Here is an 18,022-nt window from a genome sequence, read left to right as displayed (position 1 = left end):
CTGTCTAAATAAAGACTACAGATCCCAGAGCAACACTAACCTGTCTGAATAAAGACTACAGATCCCAGAGGCAACTCCTTCACCTCCTCCGGGGTGAAGCAGGTCCAGCAGGAACATAGTTTCTATAAATAAAACATGGCAGAAGAAATAAATCAAGGACAGAAACCTGTGGCGATCAAAGTATACCTCTACTAGCGTTCTGTAGCAGCCTAGCCTGGCTCCCCTGACCCCCCTGACCCCCCTTTCACAGCCAGGAAGCCTTCTCAAGGGTTAGTGTAGGGTTAGCAGATGTTAAGTGGGGCTGTGTGTGTGTGGACTTACAGGGGCTCTGTAAACACACCCAGCTTCCAGCATCAACACACTTCTACATAAACACACCCAAGCTTCATAATAACACACCCTTGTAGCCTTACTATAGAAGTTAATTTTTTGATGCACAAAGTGCCACTACAGAACTCTCACTTTCAGACCTGACTCCTCCCATCCTGCCGTATTCCCTGGCAACCGTGTGGGAACAGGGCTTTGCAGGGAATGGATCCTGGTAGGCGGAGGGGCTTTGTGTGGGTGGAGCCTCGGTGGGGGTGGGGCCTAATGGGGCAGGGCCTTGTGGGCGGAGCCTCAGTGGGGCAGGGTTTTGCGGGGGGGAGTGAGTCAGGTGCCTTTATGTCTCAGCCCAGACGGCCATAAGTACACACTATATACATTCTGTATAAATAATAAAGTTTAAAGAAGCTATATATATATGAATGAAAACATACGTCTATTTTTCCAGTGTATTTGTTGACTTCTCTTGTGTTAGCTGGTCCCACAAATGTATCTGTCTGGGAGAGACTGGTCTATCCAGAGAGACTGGTCTGGGAGAGACTGGTCCAGGAGAAACTGGTCTGGGAGAGACATGTCCATCTAGGACAGACTGGTCCAGGACAGACTGGTCTAGGAGACACTGGTCTAGGAGACACTGGTCTGGGAGACACTGGTCTGGAAGAGACTGGTCTGGGAGAGACTTGTCCATCTAGGACAGACTGGTCCAGGAGAGACTGGTCTATTCAAGAGAGACTGGTCCAGGACAGACTGGTCCAAGAATGGGTCAGGATTATCCAGGGGCGACGAACACAGACCACTCAGCTGTGGCTTTAAAACATGCTGTCATGGCAACAGTTAGTTTGTGTTACCATAGTTGAAAAAATGTATTTTGTGGATTTGTTTGTACCTGATTCAGACTTGTGGAAATGTGTTAACTGTGTGTTGTACTGCTTTAGAGATGAACGTCATGTTGAGACTGGATAGAACTCCTTGTTCTATGTGTAGGTGATCATGATGACGTCTATGACGATGATGGTGATGAAGAAGAGGATGTCCTGCTTCATGTGCCAGGTTCTGCTATGGTTCCTCTGAGGTTCTACACTTCTGGAACATGTTCTCTGATCTGAGACTGCGGAACACAGAAGGACTTGCAGTGTGTAGAGGAACACAGAAACTCTTGTGTGCACTTTTTAAGAGAACCAATGAAACGCCAGCATTTGGTCCCAAGGTGGAAAGCTGTGAGGGCTGTTTGACCTCCGACCCCGGGGAGCCCGGGGAGGTCGTTACGCTGTTTGTTGTTGTCTCATGTGTACTCAGAGGAGGCGTCTGTGTGTTTCTGTTGGGGGGGGGGGAGGGGGGGGGTTACTGAGGTGTGTGTTGTCCGTGTTAAGATTGTGTTTTGACAGGAATACTTTCTGTGTTTTAAACCCCAAAGCTTTGAGGAGCAGGAGCAGACTAGAAGATGGCCAGGGTGGGGTGGAGAGGAGAGGAGAAAGGCTTGTGTAACATCTCCCAGTACCCTGTAGCTGACTGCTCATGTTTGAGATTGTATCTTGGTCCTCCACCCTTCAGCGCAGGAGCATGTGACTCCAGAGTAGGATGGAGATGAATGTTGACTGACTTGCTACTGCGTTACCCTCCAGGAGAAATTTGTGTGAAGACTCAGATCTCCCAAACACACACAGCTCTCCTGTGAAGCTCCAGCCTTTAACGTTTCCCTGCACATCCCCTGTGTGTATTATGGGCTGTATATTGCTTAATGATCTGTTGTCATGGAGACTCTGAAGTTCCACTTGTGACCATCTCCAAACCCCAACCCTCTGAGCTTAGAATGTCTGCACACACACACACATGCACACACACACACTCATGCATTGTAAATTGTACATGACCAACACACATACACTTGTGGGCACACACATACATAAACACACACACACTTCTAAAGACACCTGACCTACACACACACACAGTCAGTAAGGTGTGTTTCATGACCAAACCAAAACCTGTACAGTCTGATCATGTGTGCCTTCCTCACCCCTTCATCAGGTTAAGGCTGTTTCTGACTGGTTGTGACTGGCTGGTTGTGACTGACTGGTTGTGACTGGCTGGTTTTGACTGGCCAGATCTGACTGGATATGACTGGCTTGTTTATGACTGGTTCTGACTGGTTTATGACTGGTTGGTTCATAACTTATTGGGTTGGAATGACTGGTTTATGACTGTCTGATTTAGATTAGTTCTGACTTGTTTATGACTGGCTGGTTTATGCCTCACTGGTTTTGACCGGTTCTGACTGGTTTATGACTGGCTGATTTATGACTGAATGGTTTATGACTGGTTGGGTCTGGGTCTTACCCAGGACAGTGGCAGGCTGTGTTTGGGGTTGAGATGTCCTGGTGAAACCAGCTCATGCATCCCACCCACTGCCAACACTGAGACCGTACTGTCGCCACAGTTACTGTCCCTGTATGAGATGGTACCGTCACCATGGTTACCATCTCTAGATGAGATACTACTATTCATAAGGTTATTTAGATGTTGCTACCAAAACCCTAATGATCTGGTGGACCAGATGTGATTTGAGAGGGATCTGGTGGCACGGCATCAGCAGCCAATCAGCAGTGACTCGGCATCAGCAGCCAATCAGCAGTGACTCGGCATCAGCAGCCAATCAGCAACCCTGAGGAGGGAGAACATGAAAACATGAATTAACCCAACTTGATCATAAACACATGTGCAGGGCAGTCTGTACATTTCTGTATTAAGGAACAGTGTTATCGTCGTATAAAAGAAAAGTAAAAAAAATAATAATAATGATAGCATCCGTGATAAACCTCCACAGCCAAGGCCAGTTCTGCCAGCATATTTCTACAGAGACAAGATATTTTTACTGGTGATTTTCTAGGCAACAATATTGATATATCCTTTTGAAAACTTCCAATATTACAAGCACTTCCACAACGATAGATTGTATGGGATTCTTTGTTACTTTTGTAGAGGAGGTTGTTCATTTGCTATGTACCATTTTGTAAAGCAGGGCTGTTCTTGGCTGTGCCCCCCCCCCCCCCCCCCCCCCCCCCCCCCCCCCCCCGGGCAGTAGAGTCTTGTGGCGCTGCTCTCCTCGTCGCTGTGCCCCCTCCCCCTCGCTGTGTGTTTGTGTACCTGTGTACCTGTGTCTGTGTCTGTGTTTTTAAAAGAGAAGTGATGTCTGTTATTGTGGAGGTTTGAACCATTTAAGTGTTATGAAGAACTGTAATAAAGAACCATAAAGAACACAAACAGGAATTTGTACATTTAGCTTATTGTGGGCATGGTTCTGCGAGCGTACGTGTGTATATGTGTGTGTTTCTATGTGTGTGTATGGGATTGTGTGTGTGTGTGGGGGTGTTCTGTGTGTGTGGGGGGTGTTCTGTGTGTGTGTGGGGGTTCTGTGTGTGTGTGGGGGGGTGTTCTGTGTGTGTGTGGGGGTTCTGTGTGTGTGTGTGGGGGTTCTGTGTGTGTGTGGGGGTGGTTATGTGTGTGGGGGGGAGGTTTGTGTGTGTGTGGGGGGGGGGGGGGTTCTGTGTGTGGGGGTTCTGTGTGTGTGTGGGGGGGTTCTGTGTGTGTGTGTGGGGAGGGGGGGGTTCTGTGTGTGGGGGTTCTGTGTGTGTGTGGGGGGGTTCTGTGTGTGTGGGGGTTCTGTGTGTGTGGGGGGGGGGTTCTGTGTGTGTGTGTGGGGAGGGGGGGGTTCTGTGTGTGGGGGTTCTGTGTGTGTGTGGGGGGGTTCTGTGTGTGTGGGGGTTCTGTGTGTGTGGGGGGGGGTTCTGTGTGTGTGTGGGGGGGGGGTTTGTGTGTGTGTGGGGGGGTGGGGGGTTCTGTGTGTGTGTGTGGGGAGGGGGGGTTCTGTGTGTGGGGGTTCTGTGTGTGTGGGGGGGGGTTATGTGTGTGTGTGTGTGGGGGGGTTCTGTGTGTGTGTGTGGGAAGGGAGGTTCTGTGTGTGCGTGTGGGGGGGTTATGTGTGTGAGTGTGTGGGGGGGGTTCTGTGTGTGTGTGGGGGGGGGGGGGGGGCGGGTTCTGTGTGAGTGTGTGTTTGTGTTGGGGATCTGTGTGTGTGTGTGGGGGGGTTCTGTGTGTGTGTGGGGGGGTTATGTGTGTGTGTGTGGGGAGGGGGGGGGGTTCTGTGTGTGTGTGTGGGGAGGGGGGTTATGTGGCTGCTACTCTGGCTGGTCAGGACAGGAGGAGTGCTGCCCCCTGCTGGTCAGGCTGGAGACTAAAGGCCTCGTCAGTGTTGCTAGGATATATGTTTACCTTTAAATCACACAGGATACATGTTTCGTTTTATTTATTTTGAAGATGCTCTCATCGAAGGCTACATCCAGGCAGGCTGCCGTACAATGTGTGTCCTCACCAGAAACACATTGGTTCTCAGAGAAAATCGAATTAATTATACAAGCTTGTATGTTTTTTTGGGTTGTAATGAAATAAAAACAAAGAAAAAGCATTTAGGTTTCAAGACTGCCTCCTTTTTGTGTTGTGGTCCTATTTAATAAACATTAGTTATGTTGTGGTTGCGTATGACGTCAGTACGTTAGTTGGTCTGTTTACATCCAATGGCTGAACCAACAGGACCCAGGAAAACAGCGATCCATGTAGACTGTCGGCATTTTCACGCTGTACAACTATAAAAAGGACTAAGTCCGAGGTAACGTTTTAAAGTCGTTATTAGACTGAGTAGTGCCAGGCTATGGTGTTATTATTCTCGTTGTGGTGTAACTCACTGTCTGCATGGATAACTACGTTAAATCAGTCAATTGAGACCGCTAGCCAACGCGTCTAACATACATAGCCAACATTCAAGACTGAATGTTGCTAGGCTAGCTGGTTAATTATCTGACTAATCACTGTTTAACGTCTGTACCCCGTTTTACAGACGTTTTATTTTCCATTAAATGCAAGTAACTGGCTAGTTAGTCGTATTGCTTATCTACCTAGCCTGCTAAACATTGTACTGTTACCACCGTGTCTAGAACTATTGGCTGCCTAGCAGCCATGTATGAGAAACCTTGCTGTAGCTCCGTCGTCACACATCTAACTCAGAACGGCAGAATATAACTGTAGAAACCACCAGTGCTATTTTAAAGTAGTAGTAGGCCAACGCTGAAGTGTTGGGATCCTGTTTAGATGCTTTTCACGGAAAGAATAGAACAAATGGTTCATCTTTGATTTTGATTGGCGGATTGCTTCCAACTTAAAGGTGTATACACCGCCACCTAATGTTCAGGAGTGTGAGACCAGTCATGGCCTTCCTACGATAGACTGACCTCCACAACCCTGTGTTCTTAGGAAATCTGTCCCCAGGCTCCACATCAGTACCACAGCCCCCCACACTATACCTCCCCCACACTATACCTCCCCCACACTATACCTCCCCCACACTATACCTCCCCCACACTATACCTCCTTCACACTACACTTCCTTCACACTACACCTACCCCACAACTACACCTCTCCACCACCCCCGGACTACACCTCTCCACCACCCCCGGACTACACCTCCTCCGTTCCGCTCCCCTCCCACCCCTCTACAGCTCCTGTCTTCCCTCCCCCTACTCCCCTCTACTGCTCTGCTACTGCTCCTCTCTCCCCTCCCTGCCCCCCTCCCTGCCCCCCTCCTGGCAAGATGGGCGGGGCTGTGAGTGCGGGCGAGGACAATGACGAGCTGATAGACAACCTGAAGGAGGCGCACTACATCCGCTCAGCGCTGGTGGAGCGGGCCTTCAGGGCCATCGACCGTGCCGACTACTACCTGGACGATTACCGTGACAACGCCTACAAGGACCTGGCCTGGCGCCATGGCAACATCCACCTATCGGCACCCTGCATCTACTCAGAGGTGATGGAGGCGCTGGACCTCCACCCCGGCCTCTCCTTCCTCAACTTGGGCAGCGGCACAGGCTACCTGAGCACCATGGTGGGCCTCATCCTGGGTGAGTTTATCAGCTCCATTGTGGGCCTCATTCTGGGTTCATATCAGCTCCACCATAGGCCTCATTCTGTGTTAGTATCAGCTCCACCATAGGCCTCATTCTGTGTTAGTATCAGCTCCACCATGGGCCTCATTCTGGATTGGTATCAGCTCCACCGTGGGCCTCGTTCTATGTTAGTATCAGCTCCACCGTGGGTCTCGTTCTGTTTTAGTATCAGCTCCACCATAGGCCTCATTCTGGGTTCATATCAGCTCCACCACAGGCCTCATTCTGTGTTAATATCAGCTAGTGTTGCTTTCGTCAACGAAAATTGTGAGTAAATATCGGCGTCAACGAACCTTTATCACATGACGAAAACGAGATGAGACGCAACGTAAATGCTGGTCATGTGACGATGACTGTAATTAAATAAATGTAGAATGCAATATTGTTGACGAATAAAAAACGAGACAAAATGTAGTTTACAGAATAAAAATGAGACTAAATGTTATAACGTTATTTTGTCTTGTTTAGTCGCGTTATTATTATTAGCCAACTCATGAGGCTGTGCTTAAGGTCTCATTTTAACGTTAGCTTTAAACGTTAGCTTTAAACGTTAGCAACTGGAGCTGAAAACGACTGAGAGTCTGAGACAAACGTGTGTGACTAGCGTATGTGTGTTTGTTTGTGAGAGAGTGTAAAGTGTGTTAACATGTGTGACTAGTGTGTGTACTGTGTGTGTGTGTGTGTGTGTATTTGTTTGTATGAGAGTGTAAAGTGGGTTCTTAGTTCCTACCTGACTGACTGCATGTGTACTAAGCATCCCTTGTTGGCCAAATACTGTAGCTAGTTTTGTCATTCACATAACAATCACACTGAACTGAAGACAGTTGGCGTGACCGGGAATCAAACTGGCAACCTTCGGATTACTAGCCCGATTCCCTCACCGCTCAGCCACCTGACTCCTGACTACTTATGTTTTGATTAAAAAGAGACTAAAATAACATTTTCATTGACTTAAACTAGACTAAATGTCATCAGTTTTCGTCGACTAAAACTAGACAAAAATAGTCATGGATAAGTCTGACTAAAATAAGACTAAATTGCTCAGACTTTTAGTCGACTGAAACTTGACTAGACTAAAAAGAGTACGAACGTGACTAAAACGAATAAAAACTAAAAGGACAGCTTGACACAAAGACTAGACTAAAACTAAAATTAAAACAGGCCGCCAAAAACAACACTAGTTCCACCATGGGCCTCATTCTGGATTAGTATCTGCTCCACCGTGGGCCTCGTTCTGTGTTAGTATCAGCTCCACCGTGGGCCTCGTTCTGTGTTAGTATCTGCTCCACCGTGGGCCTCGTTCTGTGTTAGTATCAGCTCCACCGTGGGCCTCGTTCTGTGTTCAGGGCCGTTTGGGGTGAACCACGGGGTGGAACTTCATGATGACGTCATACAGTACGCATACCAGAAGCTGGAGCATTTCATCAAGACCAGCGACAGCTTCGACAAGTGAGGCACTTCTCATACATACACACACACAGCTCCACTGTCTATTAGTCTCCACTGGAGGAAAGTGGGAGGCACATTAGATTTTGTCTTTTAGTTGGAAGTCGCTTAGGATAAAAGCATCTGCTAAATGAATAAATGTAGTTGACAGTATTGTGTGTGTGTTCCTGTGTGTGTGTGTGTTCCTGTGTGTGCAGGTTTGAGTTCTGTGAGCCAAGCTTTGTGGCAGGGAACTGTCTGCAGCTGGCCCCAGAGAGGCGGCAGTACGACCGCGTGTACTGTGGGGCCGGGGTGCAGAGGGACCACGAGGACTACATGAAGAACCTGCTCAAACCTGGAGGGGTGCTGGTGCTGCCCCTGGAGGAGAAGGTACACACACCTCTCACACACACATGCCTCTCTTACACACTCCTCTCACACACACATGCCTCTCTTACACACACCTCTCACACACACATGCCTCTCTTACACACTCCTCTCACACACACACACCTCTCACACACACACACCTCTCACACACACACACACCTCTCTTACACACCTCTTTACGCACCTCTGCAGACAGACACCTCTCACACAGTCACAATAGGAAACTATCACATCCTGCAAGACTGACGTATACCCCCCCCTCTCCCCAGCTGACTAAGATCATGCGTACAGGTCCTAGCAGCTGGGAGAGCAGGAAGATCATCGCTGTGTCGTTCGCCCCTCTCGTTCTCCCCAAGCCCTCGCCTCGCAGCACCGTGCCTCTGCGTGAGTCTCCATGGTTACGTTCCTCTGACTGACAGCCCGCCTCTGGTGCCTTCTCACAGCTGTTCTCCTCTCTTTTCTCCTCCCTCTAGCTGCGTTAGTGGTGCGCTCGCTACAGGAGCTGGCGCGGGTGTGCATCCGCCACACGCTGCGTGTCACAGCAGGGGGCATGGCTGGGGGCGGGTCCGGGCAGACTCGCTCCAGAGGTCCCACCTCCTTCGCAGTGGGGCGGGGCCTAGCAGCGGCCGGCCTGCACAAGTACGGGCCTCGCTTCAAACGGAGGCGTGTCCACCGACGCCACTGCAACACACTTGGGCTGGCCAATAAGCAGGCAGTGGCTGGTACTAGCCCCGCCCCCAGCCCCACCCATACTGCCACCTCCCTGGACAGCAACCAAGGAGGAGAGGAGGATAAAGATGATGAAGATGATGATGAGGAGGAGGAGGAGAGGGCGAGTAGGAGGGGAGAGCGGGAGGCGGGGAGGAGAGGGAGGGAGGACAGGGAGGGAGCAGGGCAGACGCTGTGTCCAGAGCCAGCAGTCAACGTGCTGAGAGAGAGGATCCTGGGGCTGCCCCTGCCACAGCCGCTGAAGATGTACCTCCTCTACTACAGAGAGAAGTGACTCCACTCCTCTAGATCTCATCCCTGTCCTCCTCCCGTCTCCCCCTCGAGACACGAGGGAGGGGAGCGAGCTGTTGATCCCTGTGACTTGCCCCCTTCCTCTCTGACCCTCACCCTGACCCTCACCCTGACCCTGCTGGTCCTACAGGAGCTCAGATCAAGTCTGTTATTGTTCACATGGGCCTTCTGGGGTCAAACCAACATGATGGTCCAAGAAAAGGATCCTTTACGTTTTGAATAACTGTTTTATTATTGAGTGACAGTAGGAAAGACAGTCAGTATTTCTTTGGTGATTTGCTTGTTTTTGCTGAAGATTTTTGAAGCGTTGAATGTTGTGAAGTGTTGAAGTGATTAGCAGGCCGACTCATTCTGTCAGAAGGGGGCGTGTGGAGTGAATGATACTCAACCATGACATGATGATAGTATGAGGGGACAGTATGAGTGGTAGCCACACCCCTGCTGTCCTCTTCAGTGCTTCACACAGACTGGGGACTCCAGTGTTCACTCCTTCTGTCCACAGTTCTAGAAGGTTCAGCTGCTGTTGAGGTGACTGATGTTCTCCTTCTGAAGCATGTTGGTCTGTGATCGTTACTGCTGTCAATAAACCCATGAGGACTTCCTCGTTCTGTTATTCCTTTATTCACACAGCCACACGTGGTGCCAAGCAGGTACACACACACACACACACACACACACAGGACACACCTGGAACTGGGATAAGATCGTCTTTAATGAAGAGAAACCAGCCAGCTAACAGCACCCCCTGGCAGACAGGCTGAAGCGAGTCAGCGCACTCTTTGGCGAAACGCAGGTCGCAACCCCCCCATATCGAGCAAGGTCAGAGGTCACCTCCAGAGGGCGGGACCAGTGATGTCACCTGGGAGAAAATTGACCCAAACAAATCAAGACGTTCACATTCCGGGATTGATATCATTCGGTCCAGAAATGTGATGCTGTAAAATGTCAGGTTATATTCAGGGTCTCAGACTGTCTGGAGGTCTGAGATGCTGGAGGATTCAGTCCTTTAATCAAGATCCTCTACAGAACCAAAAAGCTGACGTACATAAGCCCAAACACGCAATGTCTCATTTAGGAGGGTAAGCCTTGCAGCCTTGTCTATAAAACAATGTACAACACGTTGAAATTGATTTATCTTCTAGAACATGCCAGCCTCTAATGATCCGGACACAGCAGGTTCTAAATCAAAGATGACAAATATACTGTACATACTGAATGTCTGACAAACAAAAATAAAATATTTGTACATAACTTTAAATTATACAACTCCCCAAAAATAAACAGCAGTCTATAGCAAAAGAAAACACTGGGTAAAAATGTGTATCTACATTTGCTTTTTATAAAAATGAATAAAAGATGATAAGTTAAAAGTTCAATATCGAAACTGATTTACTTTACTGCTTTTACAACTGTTGACAGTTATGCAGAACTTTAAACAAGTATTCATATCATACTCTAGCAGCAGGGGGTATACAGGGGTCAAGGGAAACAGCTGCAGGGTCAGGGTAGGCAGCTGCAGGGGTCAGGGTAGGCAGCTGCAGGGGTCAGGGTAGGCAGCTGCAGGGGTCAGGGTAGGCAGCTGCAGGGGTCAGGGTAGGCAGCTGCAGGGTCAGGGTAGGCAGCTGCAGGGGTCAGGGTAGGCAGCTGCAGGGGTCAGGGTAGGCAGCTGCAGGGGTCAGGGTAGGCAGCTGCAGGGGTCAGGGTAGGCAGCTGCAGGGGTCAGGGTAGGCAGCTGCAGGGGTCAGGGTAGGCAGCTGCAGGGTCAGGGTAGGCAGCTGCAGGGGTCAGGGTAGGCAGCTGCAGGGGTCAGGGTAGGCAGCTGCAGGGGTCAGGGTAGGCAGCTGCAGGGGTCAGGGTAGGCAGCTGCAGGGGTCAGGGCAGGGGGAGGTGGGGTGGAGATGAGTGCAAGTAGAGGGTGATGAGGAGGGGAGGGTGAGGAGGAGGGGAGGGTGAGGAGGGGAGAGGGGGAGACACAGCCCAAGGCACCTGTGATCCCTGATGTGTGTGGATCCTCCTGTCATCCACAGCTCTACCCAGAGGCCCCAGGAGAACAGCATCTGATACAGCAGACCCTCTCTACAGCCAACCCTCTCTACAGCCAATCAGAAAGACCCTGTGGTACTGTACGGCCTATCAGAAAGACCCTGTGGTACTGTACAGACTATCAGAAAGACCCTGTGGTACAGAACAGCAATCAGACATAGTGAAGCCATAAACTTATTTAAGCTCATTTACTGGGTCCTCAAACAGCACAGTATTATATGGAACAGTTTTTTTATAATTATAGTATTATTATTATCTTATAATAAGTACAGTCTTATTATATAAACTAACAGGTCCTGGTTGAGGACAACTTACACACGACAAGGACATGTAAACCTTTCCCAGCGCTGAGAACACACACCTCTCACACACACACACACACCTCTCACACACACACCTCACACACACACCTCTCACACACACCTCTCTCACACACACACACACACACACACCTCTCACAAACTGACAGCCAGGCCGGTTCACTCCGGATCCCAGGATACAGAGCGGGGCCTTACAGAGAAGGCTGTGTGAGAGAGAGAGTGTGTAGTACTGTATGTGTGTGTAGTACTGTATGTGTGTGTAGTACTGTATGTGTGTGTAGTACTGTGTGTGTGTGTAGTACTGTATGTGTGTGTAGTACTGTGTGTGTGTGTAGTACTGTGTGTGTGTGTATGTAGTAATGTGTGTGTGTGTGTAGTAATGTGTGTGTGAGAGAGTGTGTGTAGTACTGTGTGTGTGAGTTAGATTGTGTTTAGTACTGTGTGTGTGTGTGTGTAGTACTGTGTGTGTGTGTGCGTGTGTGTGGGGTCACTTGGGCACCAGCCCACGGGAATGTGGGTAGCAGGGTGAACCGGGGCTGTAGGGGGAGGGGCCAGAGGGGGAGGGGCTGGAGGGGGAGGGGCCAGAGGGGGAGGGGCCAGACTTCCTGCTGCTCCGGAGTGTTCTAGAGGAGAAGAACACAGTCACACACTGGAGGAACACCATGCTGTGTGTGTGTGTATGTGTGTGTATACACCATGCTGTGTGTGTGTGTATACACGATGGTGTGTGTCTCACCCAGCCTTGCTCCTTCTGGATAAGGATGAGGAGAGGGGAGGGGGGGTGAGGAGGGAGGAGGCATCCACCTGGATCTCCTCCTCCTCCCTCATGGCCTCCTCCAGGGCAGCGGCCATCTTGGGGCCCAGCAGGGGCTCCTGGTAGTCCAGGGTGGAGCGGGACGGCAGGTCCATCTGCAGCACCAGCAGGTTCTCTGCCTGGGGGGCACAGGGACAGTGTGGGTGCGTGTGTCCTAGCCTGTATCTGGGGTCAGGTTTCATCATCATGTTCGTGTGTGTGTGTCCTAGCCTGTATCTGGGGTCAGGTTTCATCATCATGTTCGTGTGTGTGTGTCCTAGCCTGTATCTGGGGTCAGGTTTCATCATCATGTTCGTGTGTGTGTGTCCTAGCCTGTATCTGGGGTCAGGTTTCATCATCATGTTCGTGTGTGTGTGTCCTAGCCTGTATCTGGGGTCAGGTTTCATCATCATGTTCGTGTGTGTGTGTCCTACCCTGTATCTGGGGTCAGGTTTCATCATCATGTTCATGCGAGCGTGATGACTCAGTGGTCTCCTGTAGCCCACTGCTGACACCGGACGCTTCATCATCTGCTGGTCACTGACACACACACACACACACACACGTACGTACACACACACACACAGTTAATTTAACAAGCTACACAGGTAAACATCCTCTTTGCTGTAGTATACACCCTGTAGTGCACACCCTGTAGTGCACACCCTGTAGTGCACACCCTGTAGTGCACACCCTGTAGTATACACCCTGTAGTGCACACCCTGTAGTGCACACCCTGTAGTATACACCCTGTAGTATACACCCTGTAGTGCACACCCTGTAGTATACATACTCCTCTATGCGTGTGATGGGCTTCATCTTCCAGTGGTCATTCTCATCGTCCAGGAAAGCTCGGTTCACTATCTTGTTCTTCTCCTCCTGAGGGATGAAGTTCTCTATGATCAGGTGTCTGCAGGGGGGAGAGAGAGGGGGGGAGAAGATAGAGAGGGGGGGAGAGAGGGGGGGAGAGAGTGGGGAGAGAGAGAGAGGGGGGGAGAGAGAAAGGAACAGACATGTTCGAGCAGCAGTGTGTCAGACTTGAGCGTGTGTGTATACTGAGTGTGTGTGTATACTGAGTGTGTGTGTATACTGAGTGTGTGTGTGTGTACTTGAGTTTGAGTTCCCTGGTCAGCTCGTTCTGGGTCTGGGCCAGCTCCTGCCTCTCCTGGATGTGCTCCTCTTGCACATCATGGATCTCTGCCTTCACTGCCTGCAGCTTCGCAAACAGCTGTGGACACACACAGTACACACACACTCAGTACACACACAGTACACACACACACACACACACACACACACAGTACACACACAGTACACACACACACACACACACACACACACACAGTACACACACAGTACACACACAGTACACACACACACAGTACACACACACTCAGTACACACACAGTACACACACACACAGTACACACACACTCAGTACACACACACTCAGTACACACACAGTACACACACACTCAGTACACACACAGTACACACACAGTACACACACACACACAGTACACACACACTCAGTACACACACAGTACACACACACACACACAGTACACACACACACACACACACACACACACAGTACACACACACAGTACACACACACACACAGTACACACACACACACACACACACACACACACACTCAGTACACACACAGTACACACACACTCAGTACACACACACTCAGTACACACACAGTACACACACACACACAGTACACACACACACACAGTACACACACACACAGTACACACACACTCAGTACACACACAGTACACACACACACACAGTACACACACACACACAGTACACACACACACACACACAGTACACACACACACAGTACACACACACAGTACACACACACTCAGTACACACACACTCAGTACACACACACACACAGTACACACACACACACAGTACACACACACACACACACACAGTACACACACACACACACACACAGTACACACACAGTACACACACACACACAGTACACACACACACACAGTACACACACAGTACACACACACACACAGTACACACACACACACAGTACACACACACACAGTACACACACACTCAGTACACACACAGTACACACACACACACAGTACACACACACACACAGTACACACACACACACACACAGTACACACACACACAGTACACACACACAGTACACACACACAGTACACACACACTCAGTACACACACACACTCAGTACACACACAGTACACACACACACACAGTACACACACACACACAGTACACACACACACACACACACAGTACACACACACACACACACACAGTACACACACACTCAGTACACACACAGTACACACACACACACAGTACACACACACACACAGTACACACACACTCAGTACACACTCAGTACACCCCCCCCCAGTATACACTGTGGAGGAGGTACCTTCTTCAGCTTCTTGGTCTTGATGTCGACCTCCTGCTGCAGTGAGCTGTAGGTCTCCTTCAGCTCCAGAGTCTCTTCATCACGACACTCCACCTGCTGCTGCATCTCTCTCTCACGCCGCTTCTGCTCTCACACACACGCACACATTACAGTTTCTCTGTGGTGTAAGAAAGCCGTCTTCTCAAACCAGTCATTGATGGTAAATTAGTTTGTAGATCATATAATACTGTAAAATCAGATTACATCTGCTATCTCCTGTCTCTTGTGCTGCAGCACTCTACCTGCTCTGCTATCTCCTGTCTCTTCTGCTCCAGGATCCTCTGCTGCTCGTTGGTGTGGTCCACAATGTTCTTCCCTCCAACCAAGAGCTTGCTCTCCATTGCCTGGGCAACACAGGGGCGAGGGAGAGGTGGAGGAGAGAGCGAGGGATGAGAGGAAAAGCAGGAATGATGGAGGAGATATGGATGGAGAGATGGAGGGATGATTGAGAGATGGGGGGATGACAGGTCAGAAGTTATCACAGGTGCGATCCACTATTCACAGAAAGACAGCTTCACGTGAGACAAAAACATGGATGTAACACAAAGACGAAAAAAGATTCAATAGGACAGAGAACCTCACCTTGACTTTAGCAGCGAGCATCTCTCCTGCCTCCCTCTCCTTCTTCAGCGCGTCCATCTTCTTCTCCTTCTGTCGGAGGAGCTTCTCCTTCTCTCCTGCCACCAAGCTGTGATCCTCCATGATGGCTCTCCTCTCTCCCTCCAACTTCTCCTGCTGCTCCCGCCAGTAGTCCGCCCCCACCCCCTCTTCCCCCTCCGCTCCTTCCTCCTCCTCATCCTCCGTCTCCCCGTCCTCCAGCTCCTCCTCGCCCTCCTCCCCCCCTCTCCTCCTCCTCCTCTTCTTCTTCTTCCCAGAGCGTTTCTCCAGCTGCTCCTTCAGGCGAGCGATCTCCTCCTGGAACTCCCTGAGCAGGGCATCCTTGGGGTCCTCGTTGACGCGGGGCTTGTTCTTGATGTTCTTGGCCCTGTTGGAGTAGCGCAGTGTGGTCAGAGTCTCCTCCACGTTGTAGGAGGCCGGCCCAATGTTGGCCACCATGACGGTGCGGGCGTTCCCCCCCAGGGAGTCCTGCAGCAGCCGGGTGAGCTTGGAGTCCCTGTAGGGGATGTGGGTGCTCCTCCCGTCCACCAGGGCGGAGATCACGTTCCCCAGGGCTGACAGGGACAGGTTGATCTTGGTGGCCTCCTTCAGGCGCTCCCCCTGGGCGCCCGTCTTAGTCTGCCTCTCGCTACCTGCCAGGTCCACCAGGTTGAGCTTCCCCACCCGGATGTGGTTCTCCCCGTCCGGGCCCAGCTCGCTGCACTCCACCGTGATGACGAAGATGGCATGCGAGCGGGAGCTGTGCTCGTTCATGTTGGTGGCTCCCACCGAGCGGTTCTGGTTGCCCACGTTCATTACGTGTTCAATCTCGCGCACGCTCTTGGTGACGAACGATGACAGGTCCTTGACGTACACGCCCGTGTCGGGCCTCTCCTTCAGCTCCAGGCGACGTGATTGGTCCTTGGAGAGGAGATCCCGGATCTCCTCCTGGTAGATCTCCAGGTAAGATGCCCTGACCAGGTACTGCTGGTTCTGCGAGCGGGAGATGTGAGTGAAGACGTGCTCGAAGGAGTTGGGGATGACTCCCCTGTGCTCCACATCGTTCCTCACGCCCTCCATGGTGTAGGTCTTCCCGGTGCCCGTCTGACCGTATGCAAAGATGGTCCCGTTGAATCCCAGCAGCACCGAATCCACCAGCGGCCGGAAGGTCTCGTCGTAAAGGTCCACCTGCTTGGAGTTCCAGTCGTAGACCGAGTCGAAAGTGAACACCTTGGGGTGCTCATGGCCCCGGGGTGGGCGCACCACCACCTGGCCCAGCTTCACGTCCACCGACACCACGCGCTCAAAGTTGGCCGCCCGCTCCTTGTCGTTCATGGGCCGGCAGCGCACCACCACCTTTACAGACTCTGAGCTCTTGCTCTTGGACATGGTGATGACCGGCTGACCACACCCCTCTCCTCCTGACCTGCTCTCCCTCGTGCTCTTAATGCCGCTCTGCTCACTGTTCCCACTATCAGCTCTCCCAGCACTACACCCTGCAGACACAACACATGATTACACAGACTAGTACTGCATCTAGTAAATACACCAAGAGACCAGCACGTGCTTTCATCCCAAGCATGTTTGACCAGTTCATGTGAAGTACAGCAAGATATCAATGATCTCACGTGCATGGTGCTAAGAGTGTTCCGTGGTCTGTCTCAGCTACCAGGCATTGTAATGTACCCTCATCTCTGTTGTACAGTGTAACAATAACAGATAATAATAAAGGATACATATTTCTTGATTTTTCCGCACAAAAGAGAGTACGATTGTGCACATCGTTTAAGAAAATATAACATCTTGACAAGTGTTTTAGGTTAATGCGAAGACTTCCGTGGATAAGGTGCTAGCGAGCTAGGCATATCGTTGCCTTGGTTACACTAACGTAAATGTTCAAATGCTGATGGCGCCTCTAAACCTTAAATAACGTAGAAATCTAATTAACACATATGGCATGACATAGCATATGGATGATACAGTACCAGTCTTAAATGTGAGGTTGTTTCAGAAAGCATTAATCCACCATTGCGAGCCTATAACTTGTTAACTAGCTTAACGATAGTACAGTACCAGCAAAGTTAATAGCAGCAAGCTAGCTAGCTAGCCTGATCACTACTAAAGTGTCATTTGTACACCGGTACGCCCGAAAGGTCGAGCTTTCACAGTTTAAGAAATAACGCCAGTTAGCAGTTAAAAGTGATATTATAATTGTAAAAAAAAAGAACTAGCTAAAATAGCTAGATAACGTTAGTCAGCTAGCGAGCGTCTTCATCAACTAACCCAACAATCAGGTCCCGACGGCCTAGCAACGGCTGCTAGCTAACCGTAGCTAACATAAACTTGGAATAGACCGTTTATATGTTTAGACCTATCGACATGCAGTTTACTCTCTCACGAAGTGAACCAGAGTTGTACAATAATAGACATACATTTAGATAGCTGATGACAAATCGTTGTTCATTACCACTTGCTAATCCAGAGCCTCCGGTCAGTCAGACATTATTAGCCACCGCAGCACCGCTGCCTGCATCCACACTGTCCCGGATGTAGCCTGCACTAGACACGCTCAGCCAGTTAAACGAGAAATTCGTTTCACGGCACAGTAGTCGGTGTAAATTAAG

At 50.3% G+C, this 18,022-nt stretch overlaps 2 protein-coding genes across 4 annotated transcripts; one reads left to right on the top strand and one right to left on the bottom strand.

Moving 5' to 3' along the window:
- The first annotated feature begins 4,890 nt into the window (after positions 1-4,890).
- On the top strand, positions 4,891-9,753 carry LOC136945515 (protein-L-isoaspartate O-methyltransferase domain-containing protein 2). Its single transcript, XM_067239395.1, has 6 exons — positions 4,891-4,987; positions 5,629-6,273; positions 7,665-7,767; positions 7,962-8,133; positions 8,403-8,517; positions 8,607-9,753. Exons 2-6 carry the CDS (start codon positions 5,967-5,969, stop codon positions 9,134-9,136), a joined length of 1,227 nt encoding a protein of 408 aa, XP_067095496.1. The 5' UTR covers positions 4,891-4,987; positions 5,629-5,966; the 3' UTR covers positions 9,137-9,753.
- A 91-nt stretch (positions 9,754-9,844) lies between these two features.
- Positions 9,845-17,943, bottom strand: kif3b (kinesin family member 3B). 3 transcript variants are annotated; one of them, XM_067239394.1, is made up of 12 exons: positions 17,831-17,943; positions 15,384-16,894; positions 15,044-15,145; positions 14,763-14,885; positions 13,419-13,537; positions 13,103-13,219; positions 12,744-12,849; positions 12,253-12,449; positions 12,001-12,139; positions 11,911-11,968; positions 11,792-11,832; positions 9,845-11,469 (listed from the first exon to the last, which is right to left on the bottom strand). In XM_067239394.1, exons 2-9 carry the CDS (start codon positions 16,785-16,787, stop codon positions 12,004-12,006), a joined length of 2,304 nt encoding a protein of 767 aa, XP_067095495.1. In that variant the 5' UTR covers positions 16,788-16,894; positions 17,831-17,943; the 3' UTR covers positions 9,845-11,469; positions 11,792-11,832; positions 11,911-11,968; positions 12,001-12,003. The 3 variants fall into 3 exon arrangements, with proteins under 3 accessions (XP_067095495.1, XP_067095492.1, XP_067095493.1); XM_067239391.1 differs by having other exon boundaries at positions 9,845-11,975; positions 12,008-12,139; XM_067239392.1 differs by having other exon boundaries at positions 9,845-11,975; positions 12,008-12,139; positions 17,866-17,939.
- Positions 17,944-18,022: the final 79 nt, after the last annotated feature.

The sequence above is a fragment of the Osmerus mordax genome, chromosome 7 (assembly GCF_038355195.1).
Source record: "Osmerus mordax isolate fOsmMor3 chromosome 7, fOsmMor3.pri, whole genome shotgun sequence".
NCBI classification, from domain to species: domain Eukaryota; kingdom Metazoa; phylum Chordata; class Actinopteri; order Osmeriformes; family Osmeridae; genus Osmerus; species Osmerus mordax.
Note: the sequence above shows the minus strand (reverse complement) of the source record. Positions and strands in the feature narration are given on the sequence as shown.

What these genes read in the sequence shown, in the direction of transcription:
- kif3b (XM_067239391.1), bottom strand. Translation starts at nt 16,787, where the DNA reads ATGTCCAAGAGCAAGAGCTCAGAGTCTGTAAAGGTGGTGGTGCGCTGC. An exon ending in TGCTCGCTGCTAAAGTCAAG is followed by an intron (nt 15,146 to 15,383) that starts GTGAGGTTCTCT and finishes TGTGTTGCCCAG; the next exon opens with GCAATGGAGAGCAAGCTCTT. An exon ending in ACCAGGGAACTCAAACTCAA is followed by an intron (nt 13,220 to 13,418) that starts GTACACACACAC and finishes TCCCCCCTGCAG; the next exon opens with ACACCTGATCATAGAGAACT.
- LOC136945515 (XM_067239395.1), top strand. Translation starts at nt 5,967, where the DNA reads ATGGGCGGGGCTGTGAGTGCGGGCGAGGACAATGACGAGCTGATAGAC. An exon ending in TGCTGCCCCTGGAGGAGAAG is followed by an intron (nt 8,134 to 8,402) that starts GTACACACACCT and finishes CCCTCTCCCCAG; the next exon opens with CTGACTAAGATCATGCGTAC. An exon ending in TCGCAGCACCGTGCCTCTGC is followed by an intron (nt 8,518 to 8,606) that starts GTGAGTCTCCAT and finishes TCCTCCCTCTAG; the next exon opens with CTGCGTTAGTGGTGCGCTCG.